The sequence below is a fragment of the Macaca nemestrina genome, chromosome 1 (assembly GCF_043159975.1).
Source record: "Macaca nemestrina isolate mMacNem1 chromosome 1, mMacNem.hap1, whole genome shotgun sequence".
Lineage (NCBI taxonomy): Eukaryota > Metazoa > Chordata > Mammalia > Primates > Cercopithecidae > Macaca > Macaca nemestrina.
Genome location: NC_092125.1, coordinates 64,253,918 through 64,279,747, shown reverse-complemented (window position 1 = coordinate 64,279,747; position 25,830 = coordinate 64,253,918). Strand labels below are relative to the sequence as shown.

Here is a 25,830-nt window from a genome sequence, read left to right as displayed (position 1 = left end):
CTCTTTAGCTTATAAGAAATAGCAGATTCAAAGGTTGATGGATGCTGGGCTTTGTAAATGCACTATTTAAAGTTCTGAGGGCCGAGAAGGATTACTCAACAAAACACGTCACTGAAAACGAGGAAAACTGCAGGGTTAGGCAACAGGAAAAGAAGAACTGGTGGTGGTTGCTATTTTATTTAAAACTTTTAAAGAAGTTGTTTATTGCCAATAATTAAAGAGCTCAAAGAGAAGTCATTTAACCATGAGATTGCCAAATAGAACTCTACAACAGCCGATTAAACCTTTTTAAAATTTTCCCTGGGGAGAGACTTCAGCACTGTCTCTGCTAATGGACTCCATGGTTCTCATACTTTACCTGAAAGTTCTTCCTAACATCTGATCGGAATCTTTCTTGCCGGGGCATAGGCCTGTTTTCATACCCAAGTCTTGTTTTTGTTTTTGAGGAATAAACAGCCTTTATTGGGTACAGACCAGGAGTCCAAGGGTCTTGAGGACCTCTGTGTGTTTGTCAGCTTTCTTTTCCACATTCTTTTTGGCCTGTTTCCATAGATTTGTGAGCCCTATGCCTTGTTTAAGGGGGGAAAATGGCATTTCCCTACAAATTAAATGTAAGAATCTGTAGAGAACTGGACCCCATTAAAAATATCTGGAATTCACATGGTCACTTGATTGTATTCCGCTGGCTCAGACAGAGCAGGGTTGACAAAATACCAGAAATTGGGCTTGTGGCTTTCTGGATTGACATTGACATAATCTGTGATTTCCTTTATGTTCTCATAGTCCAGGGCGGAGTCATTTTTTAGTTCTTCAGGGGCCGAAAAGATGACTTGTGTGTAATCCACATCCTTGGTGTCCTTAGGAGAAAAGCAGAGACATGTGGGTCAAGATCCCTACCACGTTTGGAGGAAATAAGACCCAGACTGAACTCTTACTCAAAGAGGTTTGCCCATGGCTTGGTGGGGAAGATCTGGGTCCAAGTAGCTGTGTCTGAGAGCAGTCCAGGGCAGCGAGGAAGAGTACCAGTGACTTTGTTCCACCTGTCTGCAGGGAATGGGATTACAGACGAGCACGTGGAGGCAACAGGAAGATGCTGAGACTCAATTCAAGTGAGATCAGGACTCAGAGCAGACTTTAGCCCAATGACTGGGGCATGGGGAGAGGGTTTCCCATCAGCACTTTCATTTTTATAGTCTGTTCAGACCCACTTTGTTTGGGTGATCCATGCTGATATGGGTTATGGGTGGAAGCCTGACTCCCCTCACCTGAAGATGCTGTAATGACTCAAGAACCCCTCTTTTCTTGCTCCCACTCTATAGCTGGGGTAACCTGAGTTTTCAGTGTTTTGCAGCAGGGACCCCCAGATGGCATATGTTGGTCTGAGATCACTGGGCACATCAATTACCTGGCAGGCGGGAGGCGAACTGCAGGAGCTGTCCGAGCTATCTGAGGATGTGTCGCTGCCATCTGGGGAGAAATAGAAACGATTCCTCTTCCAAAGCAAGCCAGAGGGTGTTAAGAGAGGATAGAGACAATGGAAGGGAGAATTGGCTTATTATCGGATAAAGACAGAGGCAGAGCCAGCAACACAAAGTGGGGTAGGGAAGAGAGATACAGAGACCCCAAAAGAGGAAGAAGGAGAAACAGAATAGGGCAAGAGTTGGGGGAGAGAAAGTCTCCAAAAATAGGCAGGGACATGTCCAAGAGGCCAGGCACTGCCGCTTCATTCAACTGCATCTAAAACTAATTTTAAAAAATACACTAGGTTGACTGTGCTTGGAAAGGGCTGTCTTCTAGAAAGAAAAGTCAGGAGGAACATGCTGGGACAATGTGGCCCAATGCAAACAGCCTTGGCCTCAGAAGTTACACCTTCTAGTCCAAAGCTGTCACTAAATCTAGGCAGATCACATCTCTTTTGGTGCCCTGGTTTTCATCCCCCCCAAGACAAGAGGGTTGAGCAAGAGTCTCTGAGGTCCCTGCCAGCTAAACAATCTCTGATTCCAGCCAGGCTCTGGTGAAGCTTTGGGGCCAGGGGTTAGGGTAAGGCCAGTGCCTCTCCAGTTCTGCTGAAACATGCATATAAGCAGCACCCGCAGGTCCCCACAGGCAGGCACTGAGGCCATGTCTCAACTGTCTCAACTGAAAAGATAAAATCAGGACAGAGCAAATTCAAACCAATCAAGAGATAAACCAGTGGAAGAAGTGCAATCTCCGGTGAGTGAGCCCCCATCCGGGAGTTGCCTTGTTGCCAAAGCAGTCATTTCCACTGTGAATCGTGACCTATTGGCTCACTTGCAGGAGGGTGATATAGATTTGAACCAGCAGCAAGATTCGCATTTATACACTCAGATACCCATGCAGATCTAAGACCATGAAGAAGGGTCCCTCTAAGGACTGTGGAGGAGCCAACTAAGGAGCCAGTCAATAACACTGACATAGCAGTAGCCATGGTGGAGGCAGGCAGAGGCGGGTGAAATTCTAACTCCACTATTAGCTGATCATTCCGAAGAAAAGATGCCACAGCTTTACAAAGAGAAGAGCAGGGACATTTCCCAAGCCCCCTGCAATCATTTGCACACGATTAAACCCGGAAAAGAACTTAGACCCACACAAACTCAGCAGGAACTCCCCCACGAAGTAGAATAAAACAGCTTTCTGAAAAAAGTAGGCTGGCAAGGCTGTCCTGATGTGGGTGTGAAGAATCCTCAGCCTAGAGGTTTGGGCCCACGGGGTTGCTGCAGGGAGGTCCTGGGTGTCCAGACAGAGCAAAGTAAGCGCCGAGACAAGTTCTCCCCTCAACCCCTTACTCACTCCTGTAAAGGGGATCAGACATTGGAATGTCTCTTTCTGTCTGAGTCTCCTTCATCTCTTTGGCAGCAGGTGGATGATGGTGGGCAGGGCTGGGCCTGGGGACCTGGAGCCTGGACGCTTTCAGTATCTGTTCACTCTGGTGGACTAGAAGGGAGAAGGGAGGGATCAAAAGTAGAAGGTGGCCGGGCACAATAGCTCATGCCTGTAATCCCAGCAATCTGGGAGGCCGAGGTGGATGGATTACTTGAGGTCAGAAGTTCAAGACCAGCCTGGTCAACATGGAAACCCCGTCTCTACTAAAAATACAAAATTAGCTGGGCATGGTGATGTGTGCCTGTAATACCAGCTACTAGGGAGGCTGAGGCAAGAGAATCACTTGAACCCGGGAGGCAGAGGTTGCAGTGAGCCGAGATTGTGCCACAGAAATCAAGCCTGGGGTACAGAGTGAGATTCCATCTCAAAAAAAAAAAAAAAAAAAAAAAGTGGAAGCTGCCTGGGTTGGGCACATCGGCTCTTGAATCAGTGCCTTCTGAACACTGCCCTCAATAAAGCAAACCTTTCAGAAAGATCCCTTCAAACCTCAGCACTGCTGTGCTCAAAACTCTGGCGTGGTTCTGCACCTCACTTGGAAAAAGCCAAGTCCCAGCCTTGGAGGGCTCACTCCTCCCTCCCCTCTGGCTTTCTCCTGCTTCTCTCTGCCCGCTCCAGCTGCCCGGCCTCTTTGCTCTTGCTACTGTGTGCCTAACACGTTCCTCATGGAATGAAAGATTTCGAGGGTAGGAATTTTTGTTTTGTTCCCTGTTGTATAGCCTTAGATCCTCAAGAAATATCTGTTGAATGAATGAATGAACAAACGGATGAATGAAGCTCAACTTAACTAGAGAGACCCTCAAAACATCATCTTGCCTGGTCCTTTCTCTTAGCACAACCAAAGCAGCAGCATCTTGCCTTATTTTCCCTAATTGAAATGCCTTTCCAGGACTGAGCTTCACTCCCTTCTATTGTATATCAGTTCAAGAATTTAATCTCTAAGTCTAGCCATATTTCCTTCTGTTGTAATTCAAGGCCATTTCTTCATGTTCAGTCCTTTGGCAGTGATGAAGAAAATTAATTAGACCCAGGTTACACGAGCACTTCCTCACAGGCATTGCAAAAGCTGTGTCTAGGCAGAAGGTCTGGGTAGTGGAAGGATATGGATGGTCACTTCCAGCCAGAAATAGTTGGTTAAAAGGTGAGGTCAGAGTGGGGATTACCCAATTACAGTTATGGGGTAGGGTGGGAGGTGTGGAGGGGGAAGGATTTGGCTGGTGGGTCCTCTGGTAGGTTTTTGAGTGACATTTGGGAACTCCAAAGGGGTCTTGTGCTGCTGGAGGCTCAAGAATGGTCTCTGAGAGTGACTAGGAGGGAAGAGGACGCTGAGCCAGTTACCGATTTGCCTGCTGAGCAGGTAGTTGATGACGATGAGGAGGCAGGCCTGCAGCAAGAGGGACACCACTGCAATCACTAAGCCATGCCAGACCTTCATGACCCTGTAGGGAAAGAAAAAGGGGCAAAGTCAGAGATTGCAGAGATGTGAATACAATTGCAAATCTATCCCTGTCCTGGCTGGAGGCAGACATCTGGCATTGCTGCGTGTCCCAGGGTAGGTCCCTTTGCCTCTCTGGACAACAAGGCTGGGGCAGCCAGGAAGGGTGGTGTGTGTGCTTGGAAGCCAGCTACACCAGTTAGCTTGGTGGGAACCCTGCTCCTGCTTTTCTTGGGCCTACTCACTCTGTCAGCATGATGAGCTCCTTGCTCATAAGTTGGGGCTCAGGCACTTTCGGGAACCACCCTGGCACCTCGTCTCTCAGTAGGGTGCTGGAGATCTGCAAGAGGTAAGGAGCTGGTCAGGACTCCACGGCTCTTTATACAAATTTCCCTTGGGCAAACTCAGCTACTTGAAGATCAATTGTGACACATGCCCAGTTTATTCATCATACTTGCTTCAGTCTCCACTTTCCTACATGATACCTTCTAGACACTTCTCCTAAGGAAATTTAATGAGTAAAGTGCACTTAACATTTTCACTCCCAAAGATTTCTGTCTAGTTCGGTTTATAAAGGTGGATTCAGAATCCAGATATGAGTTCCTTATTTGATATAGATTCAGCATGTGAAAGGGGTAGGTGGGGAGTGAAAAGCAGCAATGTTCTAGATGGGAGAACTCCCCTTCCTGTTTGTGCTGGAGCTCTCTCTCCATTTGTCCCTGCACCCAGTGCCAAGAAGCACCACAGGTCACCTTGTTACCAGCAGGGTTTCTGGGTTCTTTCTGTAGGAGAGCTGTGACTAGTTGCTGGTAAGGAGGGCCGCAGGGAGGCAGGAGGCAGGGACCCTGGGGACTGACCCAGACAGCGAACGAGAAAAGACTCCAGGAAATTATGTGCCTCTCACCTCCTCGGAGTCCTTAGACAAATGGATAGAAAATCCGTTATTGCCCAATGATCAGCAAACTCCACAAAGAAAGTTCAGTCAAAATTGACTTGGGCCAGGTAGGATGGCTTGCCCCTGTAATCCCAGCACTTTTGGAGGCTGAGGTGGGCAGATCACTTGAGCCTAGGAGTTCATGACCAGCCCGGGTAACATGGCGAAACCTCATCTCTACTAAAAATATAAAAATTAGCCGGGCATGTGGCATGTGCCTGTGGTCCCAGCTACTGAGGAGGCTGAGGTGGGAGGATCGCTTGAGCCAAGGAGGTTGAGACTTCAGTGAGCTGAGATGGTGCTGCTGCATTCCAGCCTGGGTGACAGAGCAAGACCTATCTCAAAAAAAAAAAAAAGAAAAAGGGACCTGTGCACAAAATAAAAAGTGTAGAGCCAACACACTGGAAAGAAAACACAAACATGATTGCAATAAAGCAAGACAGAGATTTTTCAGAAAAAACAATGATCTTGAAGGATTTGGTGGCTTGATTGAAAAAAGGGGAGAGCTGTACTGAAAATGTCCTGCTCTTGTCTAATTTTGGATAAGCCCCCCACTAAGATACATTTCAGTACAGATCCTGATTTCTCAAGCCTCATCTGGGGTTCCTCAAGACCCCTGCCAGGGCAGCTGCGCAAGGAAGTCTGGGCTTTACCAGAAGAGCTTTATTGTATCATGAAAGAAATGAAAATTGTGGAAGGGGGCTAGAAGCTAGGCCAGTGTGTTTGAGAAAGCAACAATGTTCCACTTTTAAAGGAATTCAGGTGCTTTAGTGTTGATTGTCTAATACTGAATGTCTCATTTTTCCTTAATCACAGATACGATTCTCCCCTCGAGGGGGTCGGCCAGTAGGTTGCCCGGGCTGTCCTCCAATATTACACTCAAAGTTTTTATTTTTTAAGGCTCCTCTTCTACTTTATTTATTTAAAATTATGCAACTAGTAGACATTTGTCGTCAAAGAATTAAAAATATGAATGAGCAACGCGTTTTAGAAAATTGCCCCAAATTGAGCCAGACACAGTGGCTCATACCTATAACCCCAGCACTTCAGGAGGCTGACGCAGGTGGATTTTTTGAGTCCAGGAGGTCAAGACCAGCCTGGGTAACATAGCAAGACCCCATCTCTACAAAACATACAAAAAAATCCGCTAGGTGTGCCTGGCACATGCCTACAGTCTCAGCCACCCAGGAGGCTGAGGTGGGAGGATCACCCGAGTCCAGGTCGAGGCTGCAGTGAGCCATGATCATGCCACTGCACTCCAGTCTGGGTGACAGAGTGAGATCTGGTATATATAAAAAAAAAATTACCCCAAATCTTTTTTTTTTGAGATGGAGTTTCACATTGTTGCCCAGGCTGGAGTGCAATGACACGATCTCCGCTCACTGCAACCTCTGCCTCCCAGGTTCAAGCGATTCTCCTGCCTCAGCCTCCCAAGTAGCTGGGATTACAGGCATGCACCACCACGCCCTGCTAAGTTTGTATTTTTAGTAGAGACAGGGTTTCTCCATGTTGGTCAGGCTGGTCGAACTCCCGACCTCAGGTGATCCACCCGCCTCGGCCTCCCTAAGTGTTGGGATTACAGGGGTGAGCCACCGTGCCAGGCTGAAATTACCCCAAATCTTATTCCATATCCTTCCAGAAAATTGTCTAAATATTTTCACGAATGTAAGTGCAAGTATATATGCAAATATGTGTGTACACAGAGACAATGCCTTTAAAACATGGAATCATACAGATTGTTAGCTTTTTTTTTCTTTTAATATATCATAAACATGTTTTTGGGTCAGAAAAACCCCCATTAAAAGGCTCCAACCTGGCTATCCACAGGCCACATTTGACACCTACTTTTTGTCTGATGAAGTGCTTTAGTGATTTGAATTTGTATGTCCCTAAAATGGGATGTGATTTCTTCACTTGCTGACTAATCCCTAAAGGCATTTGAGTTTGCCACCTTTGAGTTTTGTAGTATCATTTCAAATTCCTACCATTGCCCTTGATCAGTGTTTCTTGGTAGTATCTGACATTTGGAGCCAGACAAGTCCTTATTGTCTAAAATTGTTTTGCAGACTGCAGGTCATGGAGCCTCCTGAAAGCACCCCAGTGTAACAGTCCAGTGTAATGGCCAAAAGGACCCCAAATTACCCTACACATTTCCAAAGGCCCCCCTGAGGTAGGAGGATTTGCTCCCAGTTGAGAATCACTGAATTTGATATATGTTCCATTATTTTAAAATTAATACCTTATTTTGGCCCTTTATACAAAACTAGATTGCCTACACCTTCTTCCACATTTGAATATATTCTGAGCATATACTCAGAGCATATACTTTGGGAGAGCGAGGTGGAAGGATCATTGAGGCTGGGAGTTTGACAACAGCCTGGTGACAGAGTAAGACCCTGTCACCTCTACTAGCCAAATGACACAGAGCAGCTCATCCAAATGAAAACAGTAAACAGTACGGACGTCCAACAGTCTTAAATACGAATTTCAGTTCTGTTCCCTTCTAGATGTGAATCACTGAACTCAGGGTCTTGGTTTAATAATTTCTGTATCTATAAAATGAGAAGAATAATAGCTTCCTTCTTCACAGAGTTCTTGCATGAGCTCAGTGATTCATGCTGTTTGTAAAGACCTTTACACAATTCCAGGAACATAGGAGGTGTCAGCCTCGGAGCCCAAGCTAAGCCATCATATCCCCTGTGACATGCACGTGTACATCCAGATGGCCTGAAGCAACTGAAGATCCACAAAAGAAGTGAAAATAGCCTTAACTGATGACATTCCACCATTGTGATTTGTTCCTGCCCCACCTAACTGATATGATATATTCTCCCCCTGCCCTTAAGAAGGTACTTTGTAATAGTCTCCCCCCAACTTAAGAAAGTATTTTATACGCCTATGCCAAACCTATAAGAACTAATGATAATCCCACCACCCTTTGCTGACTCTCTTTTCGGACTCAGCCCGCCAGCACCTAGGTGAAATAAACAGCCTTGTTGCTCACACAAAGCCTGTTTGGTGGTCTCTTCACAGGGACGCACACGACATTAGGTGCCTAAGACCTGGGACAGGAGGACTCCTTCAGGAGACCAGTCCCCTGTCCTTGCCCTCACTCCATGAGGAGATCCACCTATGACCTCGGGTCCTCAGACCAACCAGCCCAAGGAACATCTCACCAATTTCAAATCAGGTAAGCGGTCTTTTCACTCTTCTCCAGCCTCTCTCCCTACCCTTCAATCTTCCTCTCTCGCTACCCTTCAATCTTCTTCTCTCACTACCCTTCATTCTCCCTGTCCTTCCAATTCCAGTTCTTTTTCCTCTCTAGTAGAGACAAAGGAGACACATTTTATCTGTGGACCCAAAACTCCGGTGCCAGTCATGGACTCGGGAAAATAGTCTTCCCTTGGTGTTTAATCACTGCAGGGATGACTGCCTGATTATTCACCCACATTTCATTGGTGTCTGTTCACCACGGGGACACCTGCCTTGGTCATTCACCCACATGTCCTTGGTGGCAAGTCAATTGCAGGGACGCCTGCTTTGGCTGCTCACCCACATTGCAGCCCAGGGCTGCTCACCTTCCACCCCCTTCTCTGTATCTCTACCCTCTCTTTTCTCTGGGCTTGCCTCCTTCACTATGGGCAACCTTCCACCCTCCATTCCCCCTTCTTCTCCCGTAGCCCGTGTTCTCAAAAGCTTAAAACCTCTTCAACTCACACCTGACCTAAAACCTAAATGCCTTATTTTCTTCTGCAATACTGCTTGGCCCCAGTACAAACTCGACAGTAGTTCCAAGTGGCCACAGAATGGAACTTTCAGTTTGTCTATCCTACAAGACCTAGATAATTTTTGTCGAAAAATGGGCAAATGGTCTGAGGTGACTGACGTCTAGGCATTCTTTTACACATTGGTCCCTCCCTTCTCCCAATGCAACTCGTCCCAAATCTTTCTTCTTTCTCTCCTGTCTGTTCCTTCAGTCTCCACCCCAAGCTCTGAGTCCTTTGAATCTTCCTTTTCTGTGGACTCATCTGACCTCTACCCTCCTCCCCAGGCTGCTCCTTGCCAGGCCGAGCCAGGTCCCAATTCTTCCTCAGCCTCTGCTCCCCCACCCTATAATCCTTTTACCACCTCCTCTCCTCATACCCAGTCGTGCTTACAGTTTTGTTCCCTGACTAGCCCTCCCCCACGTGCCCAACAATTTCCTCCTAAAGAGGTGGCTGGAGCTGAAGGCATAGTCAAGGTTAATGCTCCTTTTTCTTCATCTGACCTCTCCCAAAGCAGTTAGCATTTTGGCTCTTTTTCATCAAATATAAAAACCCAGCCCAGTTCATGGCCCATTTGGCAACAACCCTAGGGCTTTACCGCCCTAGACCCAGAGGGGCCAGAAGGCCGTCTTATTCTCAATATGCATTTTATTAACCAATCCCCTCCCGACATTAGAAAAAGCTCCAAAAATTAGATTCCAGCCCTCAAACCCCACAATAGGACTTAATTAACCTTGCCTTCAAGGTGTGCAACAATAGAGAAGAGGCAGCCAAACGACAACGCATCTCTGAGTTACAGCTACTTGCCTCGGCTGTAAGACAACCCACAACCACGTCTCCAGCATACAAAAACTTCAGAACATCCAAGCCACAGCTCCTTCAAAACTTCCTAGTGGACCTTGCTTCAAATGCCAAAAGCCTGGTCACTGGGCCTCAGAATGCCTGCAGCCCGGGATTCCTCCTAAGCCGTGCCCTGTCTGTGCAGGCCCCCACTGGAGGTCGGACTGTCTGACTCTCATCGCCGCCGCTCCTAAAGCTCCTGGAGCCCAAACCCAGCGTTCCTTGGCCGATTCCTTCCCAGATCTCCTCGGCTTAGTGGCTGAAGACTGATGCTGCCTGATCGCCTAGGAAGCCCCCTGGACCATCACGGATGTGGAGCTTCGGGTAACTCTTACAGTGGAGAGTAAGTCCATCCCCTGTTTAATCGATACAGGGGCTACCCACTCCACATTACCTTCTTTTCAAGGGCCTGTTTCCCTTGCCCCTGTAACTGCTGTGGCTATTGACGGCCAAGCTTCGAAACCCCTTAAAACTCTCCCACTCTGGTGCCAACTTGGACAACATTCTTTTACGTCCTCCTTTTTAGTTATCCCCACCTGCCCAGTTCTCTTATTAGGCTGAGACATTTTAACCAAATTATCTGCTTTCCTGACTATTCCTGGACTACAGCCACATCTCATTGCCACCCTTCTTCCCAACCTAAAGCCTCCTTCGCATCTTCCTCTCATATCCCCCAACCTTAATCCACAAGTATGGGATACCTCTACTTCCTCCCTGGCAACTGATCACACACCCATTATTATAACATTAAAACCTAATCACCCTTACCCTACTCAATGCCAATATCCCATCCCACAGCACGCTTTAAAAGGATTAAAGACTGTTATCACTCGCCTGTTACAGCATGGCCTTTGAAAGCCTATAAACTCTCCTTACAATTCCCCCATTTTACCTGTTCAAAAACCGGACAAGCCTGAACAGGTTAGTTCAGGATCTACGCCTTATCAACCAAATTGTCTTGCCTATCAACTTCATGGTGCCAAACCCACAGACTCTGCTATCCTCAATACCTCCCTCCACAACCCCTCCACAACCCATTATTCTGTTCTGAATTGCAAACATGCTTTCTTTACTATTCCTTTGCACCCTTCATCCCAGCCTCTCTCTGCTTTTACTTGGACTGACCCTGACACCCATCAGGATCAGCAACTTACCTGGGCTATACTGCTACAAGGCTTCACAGACAGCCCCCATTACTTCAGTCAAGCCCACATTTCTTCCTCATTTCTTACCTATCGCGGCATAATTCTTCATGAAAACACACGAGCTCTCCCTGCTGATTGTGTCCGGTTAATCTCCCAAACCCCAATCTCTTCCAAAAAACAACAACTTATTTCCTTCCTAGGCATGGTTAGGTACTTCTGCCTTTGGATACCTGGTTTTATCATCCTGACTAAACCATTATATAAAGTCACAAAAGCAAACCTAGCTGATCCCATAGATCCTAAATCCTTTTGCTGCTCCTTTCCATTACTTAAAAGCAGCCCTAGAAGCCGCTCCCACAGTAGCTCTCCTTAACTCATCCCAACCCTTTTCATTATACACAGCCAAAGTGCAGGGCTGTGCGGTCAGAGTTCTTACACAAGAGCCAGGACCGCGCCCTGTAGCCTTTCTGTCCAAACATCTTGACCTTACTGTTTTAGCCTAGCCCTCATGTCTGCATGTGGCAGCTGCCACTGCTTTAATAGTTTTAGAGGCCCTCAAAAATCACAAACTATGCTCAACTCACTCTCTACAGTTCTCATAACTTCCAAAATCATTTTCTTCCTCACACCTGATGCATATACTTTCTGCCCCCCTCCACTACCTCTCAGCAAGCCAAACTCATTGCCTTAACTTGGGCCCTCACTCTTGCAAAGGGACTACGTGTTAATATTTATACTGACTCTAAATATGCCTTCCATATCCTACACCACCATGCTGTTATATGGGCTGAAAGAGGTTTCCTCACTATGCAAGGATCCTCCATCATTAATGCCTCTTTAATAAAAACTCTTCTCAAGTCTGCTTTACTTCCAAAGGAAGCTGGAGTCATTCACTGCAAGGGCCATCAAAAGGCATCAGATCCCATTGCTCAGGGCAATGCTTATGCTGATAAGGTAGCTAAAGAAGCAGCTAGCTTCCAACTTTTTTCCCTCACAGCCAGTTTTTCTCCTTCTCATCGGTCACTCCCACCTATTCTCCCACTGAAACTTCCACCTATCAATCTCTTCCCACACAAGGCAAATGGTTCTTGGACCAAGGAAAATATCTCCTTCCAGCCTCACAGGCCCATTCTATTCTGTCATCATTTCATAACCTCTTCCATGTAGGTTATAAGCCACTAGCCCACCTCTTAGAACCTCTCATTTCTTTTCCATCATGGAAATCTATCCTCAAGGAAATCACTTCTCAGTGTTCCATCTGCTATTCTACTACTCCTCAGGGATTGTTCAGGCCCTGTGACCTCCCTTCCCTACGTATCAAGCTCGGGGATTTGCCCCCACCCAGGACTGGCAAATTGACTTTACTCACATGCCCCGAGCCAGGAAACTAAAACACCTCTTGGTCTGGGTAGACACTTTCACTGGCTGGGTAGAGGCTTTTCCCACAGGATCTGAGAAGGCCACCATGGTCATTTCTTCCCTTCTGTCAGACATAATTCCTGGGTTTGGCCTTCCCACCTCTATACAGTCCGACAATGGATCGGCCTTTACTAGTCAAATCACCCAAGCAGTTTCTTAGGCTCTTGGTATTCAGTGGAACCTTCATACCCCTTACCATCCTCAATCTTCAGGAAAGGTAGAACGGACTAATGGTCTTTTAAAAACACACCTCACCAAGCTCAGTCACCAACTTAAAAAGGAGGACTCTGTCAAGGATAGAGCCCCAAAACTCGCCAACCAAGCAAGTAATTACGCTGAACCCCCTTGGGCACTCTCTAATTGGATGTCCTGGATCCTCCCAATTCTTAGTCCTTTATACCTGTTTTTCTCCTTCTCTTATTTGGACCTTGTGTGTTCCGTTTAGTTTCTCAATTCATCCAAACTTTTATCCAGGCCATCTCCAATCATTCTATATGACAAATACTCCTTCTAACAACCCCACAATATCACCCCTTACCACAAAATCTTCCTTCAGTTTAATCTCTCCCACTCTAGGTTCTCATGCCGCCCCTAATCCTGCTCAAAGCAGCCCTGAGAAACATCGCCTATTATCTCTCCATACCACCCTCACAAATTTTCACTGCCCCAACACTGCATCACTATTTTGTTTTATTTTTCTTATTAATATAAGAAGACAGGAATGTCAGGCCTCTGAGCCCAAGCTAAGCCATCATATCCCCTGTGACATGCACGTATACATCCAGATGGCCTGAAGCAACTGAAGATCCACAAAAGAAGTGAAAATAGCCTTAACTGATGACATTCCACCATTGTGATTTGTTCCTGCCCCACCCTAACTGATACGATATAGTCTCCCCCTGCCCTTAAGAAGGTACTTTGTAATATTCTCCTCCGCCCTTAAGAATGTATTTTGCACGCCTATGCCAAACCTATAAGAACTAATGATAATCCCACCACCCTTTGCTGACTCTCTTTTCGGACTCAGCCCGCCAGCACCCAGGTGAAATAAACAGCCTTGTTGCTCACACAACGCCTGTCTGGTGGTCTCTTCACATGGACGCGCATGACAGGAGGCACTCAGTAACTAGGTATTATTCAACCCTAAAATCCTCCACCACAATGGTGACTAGAATTATTAAAAATTGGATTGGTCTACTTTAGAAAATTTAGGCATTTGTTTTGAGTACAGTTTGGAGATAAGATCCAGGACAGGGTGAGGTATGAAAATTATGACAGATGTCATTATTTAAGTGGCTAATGGCTCTAACCACAATGAGCCGGTTGTTCCTTGGGGTCTAATTATAGACTGCTGATCAGACAGTCAGCAGAGACATCTGCCCATTTGGGCACATGCGCGGGTGTGCGCACACACACCCCAAATAACCAGGAAATGGGCAATTTAAGGTAATTATGTTGTGAAAAAGCACATGGACTATGTTTGGCATGCCTTGTTCCATCCTCGAGGTAGGGACGGTCCTGTCCTCTTATGCTGTGCTGAATTTTGGCACCCAGATCTCACACTAATGTAGTGCCCTGCCAGGCACCTCAAAACCAAACTTCAGGCTGGGCATGGTGGCTCATGCTTGTAATCCCAGCACTTTGGGAGAGCGAGATGGAAGGATCACTTGAGACCAGGAGTTTGAGAAGAGCCTGGGTGACAGAGTAAAACCCTGTCCCTCCTCCCCCCACTAAAAAAACCCCACTTCGTCCCAGTGCTAACAGCATTTATTCTGTTTGCTTCAGACTTGTAATTAAGGCTGGATTCCATTTTATTAAGTTTCCCTCCTCCACTGATACAGGAGCTTTCTCATGGCCTTTCCAACAGGTGCAGCGTAACATCAGGGGGGAATAAAAAGACACCCACTTTCCTGCCAGACGCCATGCTTTCTTTGGATAGGTTTATTCTAGAAAGAATGATTTAAAACAAGATCACAATAGAAGATGATTTCTATGAAAAATCATATGGATTAGGCCAGGCGCAGTGGCGCACACCTGTAATCCCAGCACTTTGGGAGGCCGAAGCGGGAGGATCACGAGGTCAAGTGTTCAAGACCAGCCTGGCTAAGATGGTGAAACCCCATCTCTACTAAAAATACAAAAATTAGCCAGGCAAGGTGGCAGGTGCCTGTAATCCCAGATACTCGAGAGGCTGAGGCAGAGAATTGCTTGAACCTGGGAGGCAGAGGTTGCAGTGAGCCAAGATCACATCGCTGCATTCCAGCCTGAGCTACAGAGTGAGACTCTGTCTGAAAAAAAAAAGAAAAAAGAAAGAAAAGAAAAGAAAAATCATATGGATCAAAGTAATTATAATCAACATTGTCAGCTGACTTTATCCATCTTTTCAAATGAAGTAGCTGTAAACTTTCTTTGCAGTCTCCATTAATTTGTTGTTTTTAACATTAGCTAAGGTATAAGGGAAAGAGAACAAAAAGAAGGGAGAACAAAAGAAGGGGAAAGAAGGGAGCTAGGGCCTGCCTTCTCCTGGGTCTGTCACTTGCTAACAGTGTGACTTTGGACAGGGAGACGTCCCCTCTAGGCCCTGGTGAATTAGGGAGCTTGGCAAAGTACTCCTAAGGCTCTTTTGAGCCCTGAGCATCCTGCTCTTTAAAGGTTGGAGTGAAGTAAGGTGAAAAGAAAGCAAAGCTGATGGAAATGGAAATTTTAAAAAGAAAAAAATCTTTATTTCCATTTTGTAATATCCAGCCTCCTCCACATTGCTAGACTTTCTCCCCCAGTTTAATATGCAGTTTCCAATAATGAAGAAAAGGAGGAAACACAAATAAACCGAATTAATAGTATAGGGACTATTAATCTCAGAAACAGAAGGGATTAAAATTTTTCAACAAAAATGAGGTACCAAAAAAAGAAGAGATTTTTAAAAAATTGTTAGACTACAAAATTTTTTTGATGAAATCTCAGTAAAATGGATAGTTTCCTAGAAAAATATAAATTAACAAAATTGATTCCATATGGCATGGAAAACTTAGACCAAAACCAAACCAAAATAACAAAAAATAAGTTTAGGAAGCAGCATGGTATCTAGGCATTAAAGGCAAAGAACCTGGCGTCAAACTGCTTGGGTTCAAATCCCAGCTCATTCTCTGCATGAGCTTGGCCTCGTTATTTAACCTCTCAAAGCCTCAGTCTTTTAATATATAAGATGGGAACAATAACTAATTGTGGGACTAGATAAGACAAATATAAATGACAACTACTTCTGAGGATGAAATTAGATGAGCTATGTGAAATAGTTATTAGAACTTTTGGCACATAGTAATAAGCATCCAATGAATGCAAGCTATTATTATTTAGAAATTAAAAGCATTGACTGGCCCCAGTGGCTCACACTTGTAATCCCAGCACTTTGGGAGACTGAGGCAGTTGAATAGCTTGAGCCCAGGAGTTGGAGATAAGCCTGGGCAATAAGGCAAGACCCCACCTCTATCAAAAAGAAAAGAAAGAAAAGAAAAGAAAGAGAAAGAAAAAAGAAAGAGAAAAAGGAAGAAGAAAGAAAGAAAGAAAGAGAAAGAAATTAGAAGCATTATCAGACTTATTTCCTCAAAACCTGTCTAGATGGTTTGACAAATGAGGAGTTTCAAACTTTTAAGGAACACATAATTATTATTCCACAAGCCAATACAGGGCACAGGAAGACAGAAACTTTGGGGTCCATCTCATTTATGAATACAGAGGTATATATGGTAATATCAAGAAGTTAGCCCAGTACGTTGAGGAAATTGATTATAACAAAGATGGAAACTAACACTGAGTGTTTTCCGTGTGCTTTAATCCTCTCACTCTACAAAAATAGACATTACGGCCGGGCGCGGTGGCTCAAGCCTGTAATCCCAGCACTTTGGGAGGCCGAGATGGGCGGATCACGAGGTCAGGAGATCGAGACCATCCTGGCTAACACGTTGAAACCCCGTCTCTACTAAAAAAAATACAAAAAACTAGCCAGGCGACGTGGCGGGCACCTGTAGTCCCAGCTACTCAGGAGGCTGAGGCAGGAGAATGGCGTAAAAAACCCGGGAGGCGGAGCTTGCAGTGAGCTGAGATCCGGCCACTGCACTCCAGCCTGGGCGACAGAGCCAGACTCCGTCTCAAAAAAAAAAAAAAATATATATATATATATATATATAGAGAGAGAGAGAGAGAGAGAGAGAGAGACATTACCACTACTTCATAGATGAGGAAACTAAGGCTTAAGAAGATTAAAAAATTTGCCGCTTTGCCAGCTGGAAGATTCATGTTTCCTAAACCAACTGACTCAAAATCCTAAATCCCAATCATGTCAGGAAGCTGTCTTTTATATAATACAAATACAACATTGATAGATCAAATTTTTAAAATTATGATCTTGGTAAAGTGCCAAAATGTGCTGGATAAACTGAACACTTATTACTGATTTTCGAAGTTAATAAAAGTATGAGGATTGTTTCTTACTATAATAAAGAATAACAAGTTGGTGCAGTATTGATTACTGCACCAATAATCAGTATCTGACGAAATGGTAAATTATTTTAGCAACTATTTGAGAGCAAGGGTGTATGCTGCAACCCTTATCTGAAACGAGTACTAGAAGTTCTAGTTTCTGGAAATGGAAAGTTCCTCCAATCTCTAATAGTAATAAGGGTATTGAATATTTATTGAGCATGTTTTATGTGGCAGACACTTTTATATACATTAACTCATCCAATTCCCACAACCACCCCAGGAGGTAGATACTATTATTATTTTTAATTAACATTTTTTAAGACACAGAAAGGCTACCTAATATACTCAAGATGACAAAAACAGTTCATCAGCCTTTGTGCTCAGGCAGGCAGGTGCTGGAGCCTGAGCTGTCAGCTGCTACATTAACAAAATGAAAGTATAGTTTTGGGCAAGGAGAAATCAAATTCATTCTTGTTTGCAAAATATATGATTTTATACCTAGAAATCCCAAAGGAATTCATTGCAAAACTAGAGGAATTAATGAGATTGCTCAGTAAAGTCCTGTAGATATAATAAATATTCTAAAATTACCAGCTATTCTTACTGTTATACTAGCAACAGACATAAAATAGAACGGGGAAAAATACCCTGAGATTTAGCAACTACAACAATAGAAATACCTAAAAATAATATTAATTATAAGAAAATTATTTTGAAGAAAATAAAAATTTATTGAGAGACATAAAAGACTTAAACTCATAAAAAGACGCTATTTCAGATTGAGAAGCTGTAACATTTAAAAATCAGTTTTAAAGTTAATTTATAGACTTAATACAATTCTAATAAAAATTATGGTGAGTTTTTTATAACTTGAGTTTACTCTAAAATGTATCTGGGAAAACATAAGAACAACCAAAAAGAGCGGAAACGTTTGAAAAGGAATTGTGGGCTGGGTGCAGTGGCTCACACCTGTAATCCCAGAACTTTGAGAGGCCGAGGAGGGTGGATCACCTGAGGTCAAGAGTTCGAGACCAGCCTGACCAATATGGTGAGACCCCATCTCTACTAAAACAATACAAAAATTAGCTGGGTGAGGTGGTGGGCATCTGTAATCCCAGCAACTCTGGAGGCCGAGGCAGGAGAATCGCTTGAACCTAGGAGATGGAGATTGCAGTGAGCCAAGTTTGTGCCACAGCACTCCAGACTAGGGGATAGAGCAAGACTCCGTCTCAAAAAAAAAAAAAAAGAAAAGAAAAGAAATTGTTGTAAGGTAGATTTCTGACTACCACTTTTTAAGAGAAGTGTAGATTTGAAAAAATGTGCTACTGTGTACAGTAAATGTTATAAGAGTAGTCCACAAAGCAAGTGGAGGAAAGGAAATCATTATTTAACAAATATTGGCCCCAAGACAATGGTTTAGCTACCTGTAAGGAAAAAGAAAATAACTTAGGGCCGGGCGCGGTGGCTCAAGCCTGTAATCCCAGCACTTTGGGAGGCCGAGACGGGCGGATCACGAGGTCAGGAGATCGAGACCAGCCTGGCTAACACAGTGAAACCCCGTCTCTACTAAAAAATACAAAAAACTAGCCGGGCGAGGTGGCGGGCGCCTGTAGTCCCAACTACTCGGGAGGCTGAGGCAGGAGAATGGCGTAGACCCGGGAGGTGGAGCTTGCAGTGAGCTGAGATCCGGCCACTGCACTCCAGCCTGGGCGACAGAGCGAGACTCCGTCTCAAAAAAAAAAAAAAAAAGAAAATAACTTAGATCAAACCCCTAGATAGCAAAATGAATTCCAAATGGATTAAGGAGGTAAATATTTTAAAATCAAGCCATTAAAATTAGAAGAAATTAGGATTGAATATTACTATATTTAAAATCTTTATTAAATCCCCAGATGAGAGAAAACTTTCTCAGTTTATATGCAATGGAAGAAATCACAAAGAAATACATGAAAAATAGATTTGGCTCTAAACTATTAGAACTTCACATATTAACAAAATTTAAAGGCAAACAGAAAAAAAAACCAAAACCTGAAACAAGTAAGGCAAACCACAATTTTAAAGATTTTGCATCTTTGGTTTTTATAAATTGTTAAGAAAAACACTAGGACCCCCAAATAACAAATGGGTAAAGAGTGTAGAGCAGACAATTTGCAAACAATCCAGAACAGACTAAAGCTGTTATGCAAAAGAGCTCTGTACAGTGTCATTATAAAGGTGAAAAATGGGAAGCAATCTAAAGAAAAAAACAAAAACTGGAGAAATGAGGATTGAGGCTTTGAATGGAAGACCACGGGGTCATTTAAAATTACATTTAGGAAGAATTCATCTGGAGAAAGAAATCTGTTCTATGAAAATGTACAATGCAGTTGTATTTAGTTACATAAGATATAATCACAATTTTGTAAAACGTGAACATAAAGCCGGGCATGATGGCTCATACCTGTAATCCCAGCACTTTGGGAGGCTGAGGTGGGAGGATCACTTGAGCCCAGGAGTTAATAGAACATTGAGATGATCACTTGAATGTCTGAATTTCAATCAATCAAATATTTATCAAGTGGTCCATGCACATGGTCCTGTGTGAAATACTCTTGATGGCGCGAAGAAGAAAAGGCCATTTGCACTTTCAAGAGCTCATTTGTACTTGGAAAATCGAGACATTAATATGTGAAAAGTCAAAAAGTGGAAGAGATGACACAGGTGAAGAATAATGAATTGTCAGAAGGAGTGGTATCAATAATGCATTATAGTTCAGAGGAAAAAGAGATCCCCAAGCGGTAGAATGTTCAGGGAAGAGTCACTGAGAGGAAATTGTTTGAAGGACAGGTAATGGATGGATGGAAGGAGGGGAGAAAAGCAATCTAGCTAAAGGTGTCTTGCCAACCCTGGCTTTGGGGCAGCTTTAGTGGAATTGATTGTCTTCTAACAAAGTTGGATTTCTATTTGACCACACGTAAAGAGCATAATGTGGAAACATCTGAGTATAATGCAAAGCGACCACACAAGTGAGTATAGGCAGCTGGTCAGGTGCAGAGACTTAGGGGCCAAATAGATTGTGTTTAGGACCTCAGTTCTGGCCTTCCTAGCTGTGAGTTGCTTTATTTTTCCAACTTCGGGGTTATATCTGTAAATGGGGATGGCACCTGTTTTATGGGTTTTTTTTTTTTTTTTTTTTTTTTGAGACAAGGTCTTGCTCTGTTGCCCAGGTTGGAGCGTCCAGTGGTGCAAGCACAGGTCACTGTGGCCTCAACCTCCTGGGTTCAAGCAATCCTCCCACCTCAGCCTCCTGAGTAGTTGGGACCACAGGTGCATACCACCATGCCTGGCTTAAGTTTTTAATTTCGTAGTGACAGGATCTTGCCATGTTGCCCAGGCTGGTCTCAAACTCCTGGGCTCAAGCAATCCTCCTGTCTCAGCCTCCCAAAGTGCTGGGATTACAGGTGTGAGCCACCGTGCCTGGCCTGTTTCATGTTTTTAACTCAAACATGTCTTGTGTTTACCATGTATATGCCGGTATCATAAAAAACATTTTGCATCAATTATTTAATCCTCAGAATAACGACCTTATGAGGTAGATACTATTGTTCTCTCAATTTTACATATGAGAAAACCAGCTTCTAATCCCCCGTGAAGGGGACAGAATTCAGACACAGGTGGTTTGAGGCCAGAGCCTTCACCACATTGCATTCAGTATTGAAAATGCTGGCCAGGCGTGGTGGCACACACGCATAATCACAATTAGAAAGGCAGGGGTGGGAGGTTGGCTTGAGCTCAGAAGCTTGAGACAAACCTGGGCAACACAGTGAGACCCCATTCTCCACAAAAAGAAAAAAAAAAAGAAAATGCTCGGTAGAGAGCCTGGCATATATGGGTACCAGGGGATGATCCTTGGACCAGAACATTCAACTCAAAATTGTCTTAAATTTATAAACACACCCATTTCCATAAGGCCTTGTAAGAACACTGGGCCCACTCATGATTTTCAGGTGGGAGCAACACAATATACAAAACCACGAGGTCCTGCGACATCCCTGGTCCCAAACAATGCCTGTTCCTATGACTGTCAATGAGTCACTCACCAGGGAATAAAGAAGGTCAAAACGCCAGGCTGAGGGAAGGGAGGGATGGAGTCTGCCAAATATCATGGGGAAAAGGCCAACAGAGGGTTACAGGATCACCTTCATTCTCATATCAGAGAAATCTTGCCTGAATTCTCTTTGGCTCTCATCACCATGTCAGGGGCCTCACCCCAGGTGGTTATGAGGCTAGGGCTCATCTGGAATATGGCATGAGAGCTTAGATGAACATTCCAGCTCAACAACTTTATACATTCCTTGGGCACATTATTTCCTCTCCCTGAGCCTCAGTTCCCCTGTCTATAAAATGAGAGGGGTGGGCTAAATCAATTTAGTTGCGACATTTTGTTATTTTATAATTTTTCTAAAATGGACTAAAAAGTGAGATTCAAATTAACGAGAAAGAGCAACTTTGAGCCTCAAGTAGATAAACCACATCTCCAGTCACACTTACTTCTAGGTGCAAGCACTGCCAATTTCTAGCAGGGAAGCAAGTCATCCAGAGTTTCTAATTAGTAATTTTGGGGAAAGCAGTTTTGCAGGAAACTATTAGAGATGAATGCAATGTGGATGCAACTTCGTTCCAAGACTAAATCAGCAAGAATACAAAAGGTTGCAAGCTACTCAAGCAGTATTCACGGATTCATTTTGCTAGTTCCCACAAAACTCCAGATGAACTGGAAGGGGTCAAATTATTCTGTTTCATCGATTGGCCTACTAAATTTTAGGAAAACTAGGCACCTTCTACAGATTATGCACCTTGTTGGCTGAGACTGCATATATTACACTCCACAATTCATAGCACAGTACTTAGAGACACGGAGGGGATAGGGGTGGAAAAAGCATTTCAATGTGTAACACTCTGTACACATTGCCACTAAGTCAATTCGCATATAATAAATGTTGTTTAACCTTGGGGGAGCCACTTAATGTCTCAGAGTCTCACTTTTCTCCTCTTTCAATTGGGCAGTCAAATGTCTCTTTATTTGACTTATTTTCCAGTTGAAGAAACTGAGGCAGCAAGGTGTTAAGGGACTTGACTGAATCGGTGAAAGAAAACCCTTCTGGAGAACTTTAGCGCAGAAGAGTTAGACCAGGCATTTCTCCATCTCTCCAACCCAGGGAGGGTGGGGAGCTCAGAATTATTAGGAGGGCTACATGAGACCACGGAGACTTCCAGTACCATTCCTGCCTCCTTGTCGGAATTCAGGGCCAGTGCTGGCTTCATGGGCTTGCAACCCGTGCAGACGAGTAGGGCCCTGTGCTCACAAGGACCCCATGATTGGCCTAATGCTTTGTGCCTGTCATCTTTAAATTCATAATAATTTTTGAGTAAGGGACCCCAGATTTTCATTTTGCATTGGGTTCCACCAATTATGTGACAGATCCTACTCAAGGCATTGAATTGGGTAGAATTGCCAATGCTCACAAAATAGGTCAACACACAGAACAAGAAGAAGGATTAGCCCATCCTTGGGTACCTGATACATGCTTCCCAGCACCGCATTGTCTGAGCCCCTCCCAGGTTGGAGAGATGGAGAAAGGCCTGATCTAACTCTTCTGTAATGAAATTTTCCAGAAGAGTTTTCTTTCACTGATTCAGTGAAGTCCCTTAACACCTTGGTGCCTTGGTTTCTTCAAATGGAAACTAAGGCTCTTAATAGCACTCACGTCTTTAGGGTTGTGAGGAGTAAATGGGCCAATCTGCGTAAAACTCTTTTAACAGTCCCTGGCAGATAGTAAGCTCTATATAAGGGTCAACTGTTTCTGTTTTGTGCTGTTATTAGCTTTTCCTTGTCCAGATGCTCACATGGCCTTTTTCTTTGATGGTGCACATTCTCTGACCTCCATTCATAAAATTTTAAAACTCCCAGGCTGGCTCTCCTCCGTCCACACATACTAGTCCTTTGCTGCTCAGAATGTTTTCTCAGGGAAAACACTCCTATGGGATGTTTATGGGGGAGATAGGCTCTGAGATCTGGTTCCCATTTGACTTAAAAAGGAAACTTCACAGCTGCTATTGGTGGAGCACTGTACTGGCACTAAATGTACATTGTCTGAATCCACGTAGCAACCCTGTAAGGTGGGTGTTTTATGCCCATTTTACAGATGAGGAAGCTGGAAACTGAGGCTCACAAAAGGTGAGCAGAGTGAGGATTTGGAACTGGTTTTTGCTGGACCCAAAGTCCATGTACCTTCTGGCCAGATCCCCGATGGCTGCTGCTGCTAGTGCAGAGAGATGCCTCAGGCACAAGAAATTCATGTCTATAAAGTGTAATCTTAGGCTCGCTGTAAGCTGGTTGCAGGCTGAATTCCACACCCTGGAATCTCAGCCCATAAACAGAGAATCCTCTCTAAAACTTCCACACGTACATGTTCGCAAACAAATGCACATTGCAAACTAATTTAAAATCCTGTCTCCACAGACAGTACTTACCCCAGGGCTACGAGCTCAGTCTGATCCTAGTCTGTGTTTCAGCGATGTCCTAACGGAAACATCTCCCCGACCCGAGTCCAGCCCCTACCCAGAAACTTCTGTGTCACTGAGGTCAGTCACAAGTGTTTCAACATTTCCAACAAGGCGGGGACGCTGCCACTCAGAAGATAGCAATCTCGCTCATTGAGTACAGCAGGGTAAAGGGAGAGATGATGCCTGTCTCTTTTGGCCATGCTCTGCCCAGCTCCCTGGTACAGACAGTTTGTGTAGATGGAGATTAGTAATCTCTTTTTCTCCCTGTGGGCACCATTTAAATACCGCAAATACACACGCAGCCAGGTAGAGTGGAAAGGGCCCTAAAGGAGGAGTTAAGAGGCCTGAGATCAAGTCCCAGCTCTGGCACCAATGTGTCACATGAGCTCAGACAATTTGCTTTCCCCTAAAGGGACTCATGTTCTTCCTCTATAAAATGAAGAAGTAGGTCTCAGACATTAGCAAAGATCCCTTCCAACCTAGCTCATCTCTGAATCTATATGTGATGTAGTCAAAGATTAAGTGAGTAGGGGAAGTAGGGCAATAGATAAGAATAAATTTTTGAGGACAACTTCTTTGTCATTAAGCATCAAATGAGGCCAACCAAAAATGGCTGTTACAGTTTGTACGATAACAACAGGAAGGGAAGGAAGGCTGATTTCAGGCTCTTTGGGGGGGCTCTAAAACCCCAAAATAGAAACTTAAGAGGAAAGAAGAATGGGAGGAGGATAAAATGACCCAGATATAAAACAAACAAAGAAAACAGACTTGTAGGCCTCTACGATGTCAGTCCCTTGCTGCGAACAAATTGCCTGGTGCAATTTGAGTAACAGCTTCTGAGTTAGATATAATCAGGTTTCAATCCTGGCTGCACCACTTGGTAGCTGGGTGACATGGGAAAAGTTAGTTAACCTCTCTGATTGTCAGTTTTTTCATCTGTAAAATTGGGTTAATAATAAATACCTGATATTTTTTAAATCTCATAAGGTTGTTTAAGGTTAAATAATATAAATAAGTAGGCAAAGCACTTAACAGAATATCCTTTCTGTAGTGAACAACAGATGGTATCTATTAACATTTTTTTTTTTTTGGAGATGGAGTCTCCCTCTGTTGCCCAGGCTGGAGTGCCATGGCGCGATCTCGGCTCACTGCAACCTCCGCCTCCTGGGTTCAAGCGATTCTCCTGTCTCAGCCTCCTGAGCAGCTGAGATTACAGGTGCGCACCACCATGCCTGGCTAATTTTTGTATTTGTGGTAGAGACGGGGTTTCGCCACGCTGGTCAGGGGCTGGTCTCGAACTCCTGACATCATGAGCCACCCGCCTCGGCCTCCCAAAGTGCTGGGATTACAGGCATGAGCCATGGCGCCCGGCCACTATTAACATTTTTATTCTCTAAATGTAAGTCAGAAAGCCACCCCTTGGGCTGAGTCCCTTTCAGTGTTTTATGACCCGTTGATGTATCACAGCTCACTGTGGAATTACGTCTATAGCTGCAGTTTGCTTCCCTTTGCAGAGTTCCTGTTAAAAACATGAAGCCCCTTTATCACTCATGATTTGAGGAAAGCAGAAGAACACTGGTAGCCATGTGGAGTGATTTCCTAACTGGGCTCTCCACCGGCTCTAGGTTTGCCCTGCCAGCATCAATACACACTTCGCTCTGCTCCTGACTCAGCCATGGACACTAAGTAATCCATTCTAGCTACAGCTAACTGTGGGGTGATGCCAAGATGCTTGACTTGCTATTTCTATTATCCATTCACAGGAACCCAGTGTAGATATGGCAGCACCCAATGTTGCATAACATGCATGCAGCTCTAGCCTCTGTGTGGACCACTCTCGGACCAGAACCTTCCATCATGCTACTCCAAGATTCACAAGATCATAGGGTTGTTAAAGATCTTTGAACATGACGTATTTCAGTGTCATTTTAGAGATCCTCATTTGATTAAGGACAGTGATGGGGCATTTTTACCACATGTCAGAGATAATGATTCCTTTATTTAAGTTACACTTTTGTGCACACTCTTGCTAGGACTGCGTTGCAGCAATATGCTTCCATCTTTATAAGACACATCAGAGTTTATTAGAAAATCCACCTGACTTGAACTTCTGAGGCATTTATCCTCTCTGGACTACATTTTTCTTATATCTCATTATAAGAATTTTGGATTGGATCATTTCCAGCATCCTTTCTGCTCTAAAATCTCATGGTTTTGTGTATTACATGTCATCCACAACCCTGCTTTAAATAGCAAAGTCAGAATAATTGAAGTCTGTGCCTTATTCTCTGTTTCCCCACCAGCCGGGATTGTGCCTGTACCTAGCATGTGCTTGGTACATGTTTGTGGCATGGATAAATGAGTGAT

The 25,830-nt window shown here is 44.3% G+C and overlaps 1 protein-coding gene and 1 long non-coding RNA gene across 5 annotated transcripts in view; one reads left to right on the top strand and one right to left on the bottom strand.

The window, feature by feature from the left end:
• Positions 1–644: 644 nt before the first annotated feature.
• RHEX (regulator of hemoglobinization and erythroid cell expansion) overlaps positions 645–25,830 on the bottom strand; it is a 38,961-nt gene continuing 13,775 nt past the window's right edge. Inside the window, exons 1-6 of one of the 3 annotated variants that reach the window (XM_011746877.3) lie at positions 23,431–23,513; positions 4,582–4,676; positions 4,240–4,340; positions 2,812–2,955; positions 1,406–1,467; positions 645–857 (exon numbers count right to left, since the gene is read on the bottom strand). In XM_011746877.3, the coding sequence (XP_011745179.1) occupies positions 657–857; positions 1,406–1,467; positions 2,812–2,955; positions 4,240–4,340; positions 4,582–4,610 (537 nt within the window). In that variant the 5' untranslated portion in view covers positions 4,611–4,676; positions 23,431–23,513 and the 3' untranslated portion in view covers positions 645–656. Of the gene's footprint in view, positions 858–1,405; positions 1,468–2,811; positions 2,956–4,239; positions 4,341–4,581; positions 4,677–23,430; positions 23,514–25,830 lie in introns of those variants that run through there. The other 2 variants (XM_011746876.3, XM_024793797.2) reach the window with 2 other exon arrangements.
• Positions 851–25,360, top strand: LOC105484836 (uncharacterized). Of its 2 annotated transcripts, XR_011613293.1 has the most exons (7): positions 851–1,109; positions 7,337–7,440; positions 8,304–8,460; positions 10,020–10,217; positions 23,420–23,541; positions 24,558–24,679; positions 25,227–25,360. It is a non-coding gene; the product is annotated as an uncharacterized lncRNA (long non-coding RNA). The 2 variants fall into 2 exon arrangements; XR_011613290.1 differs by lacking the exon at positions 7,337–7,440.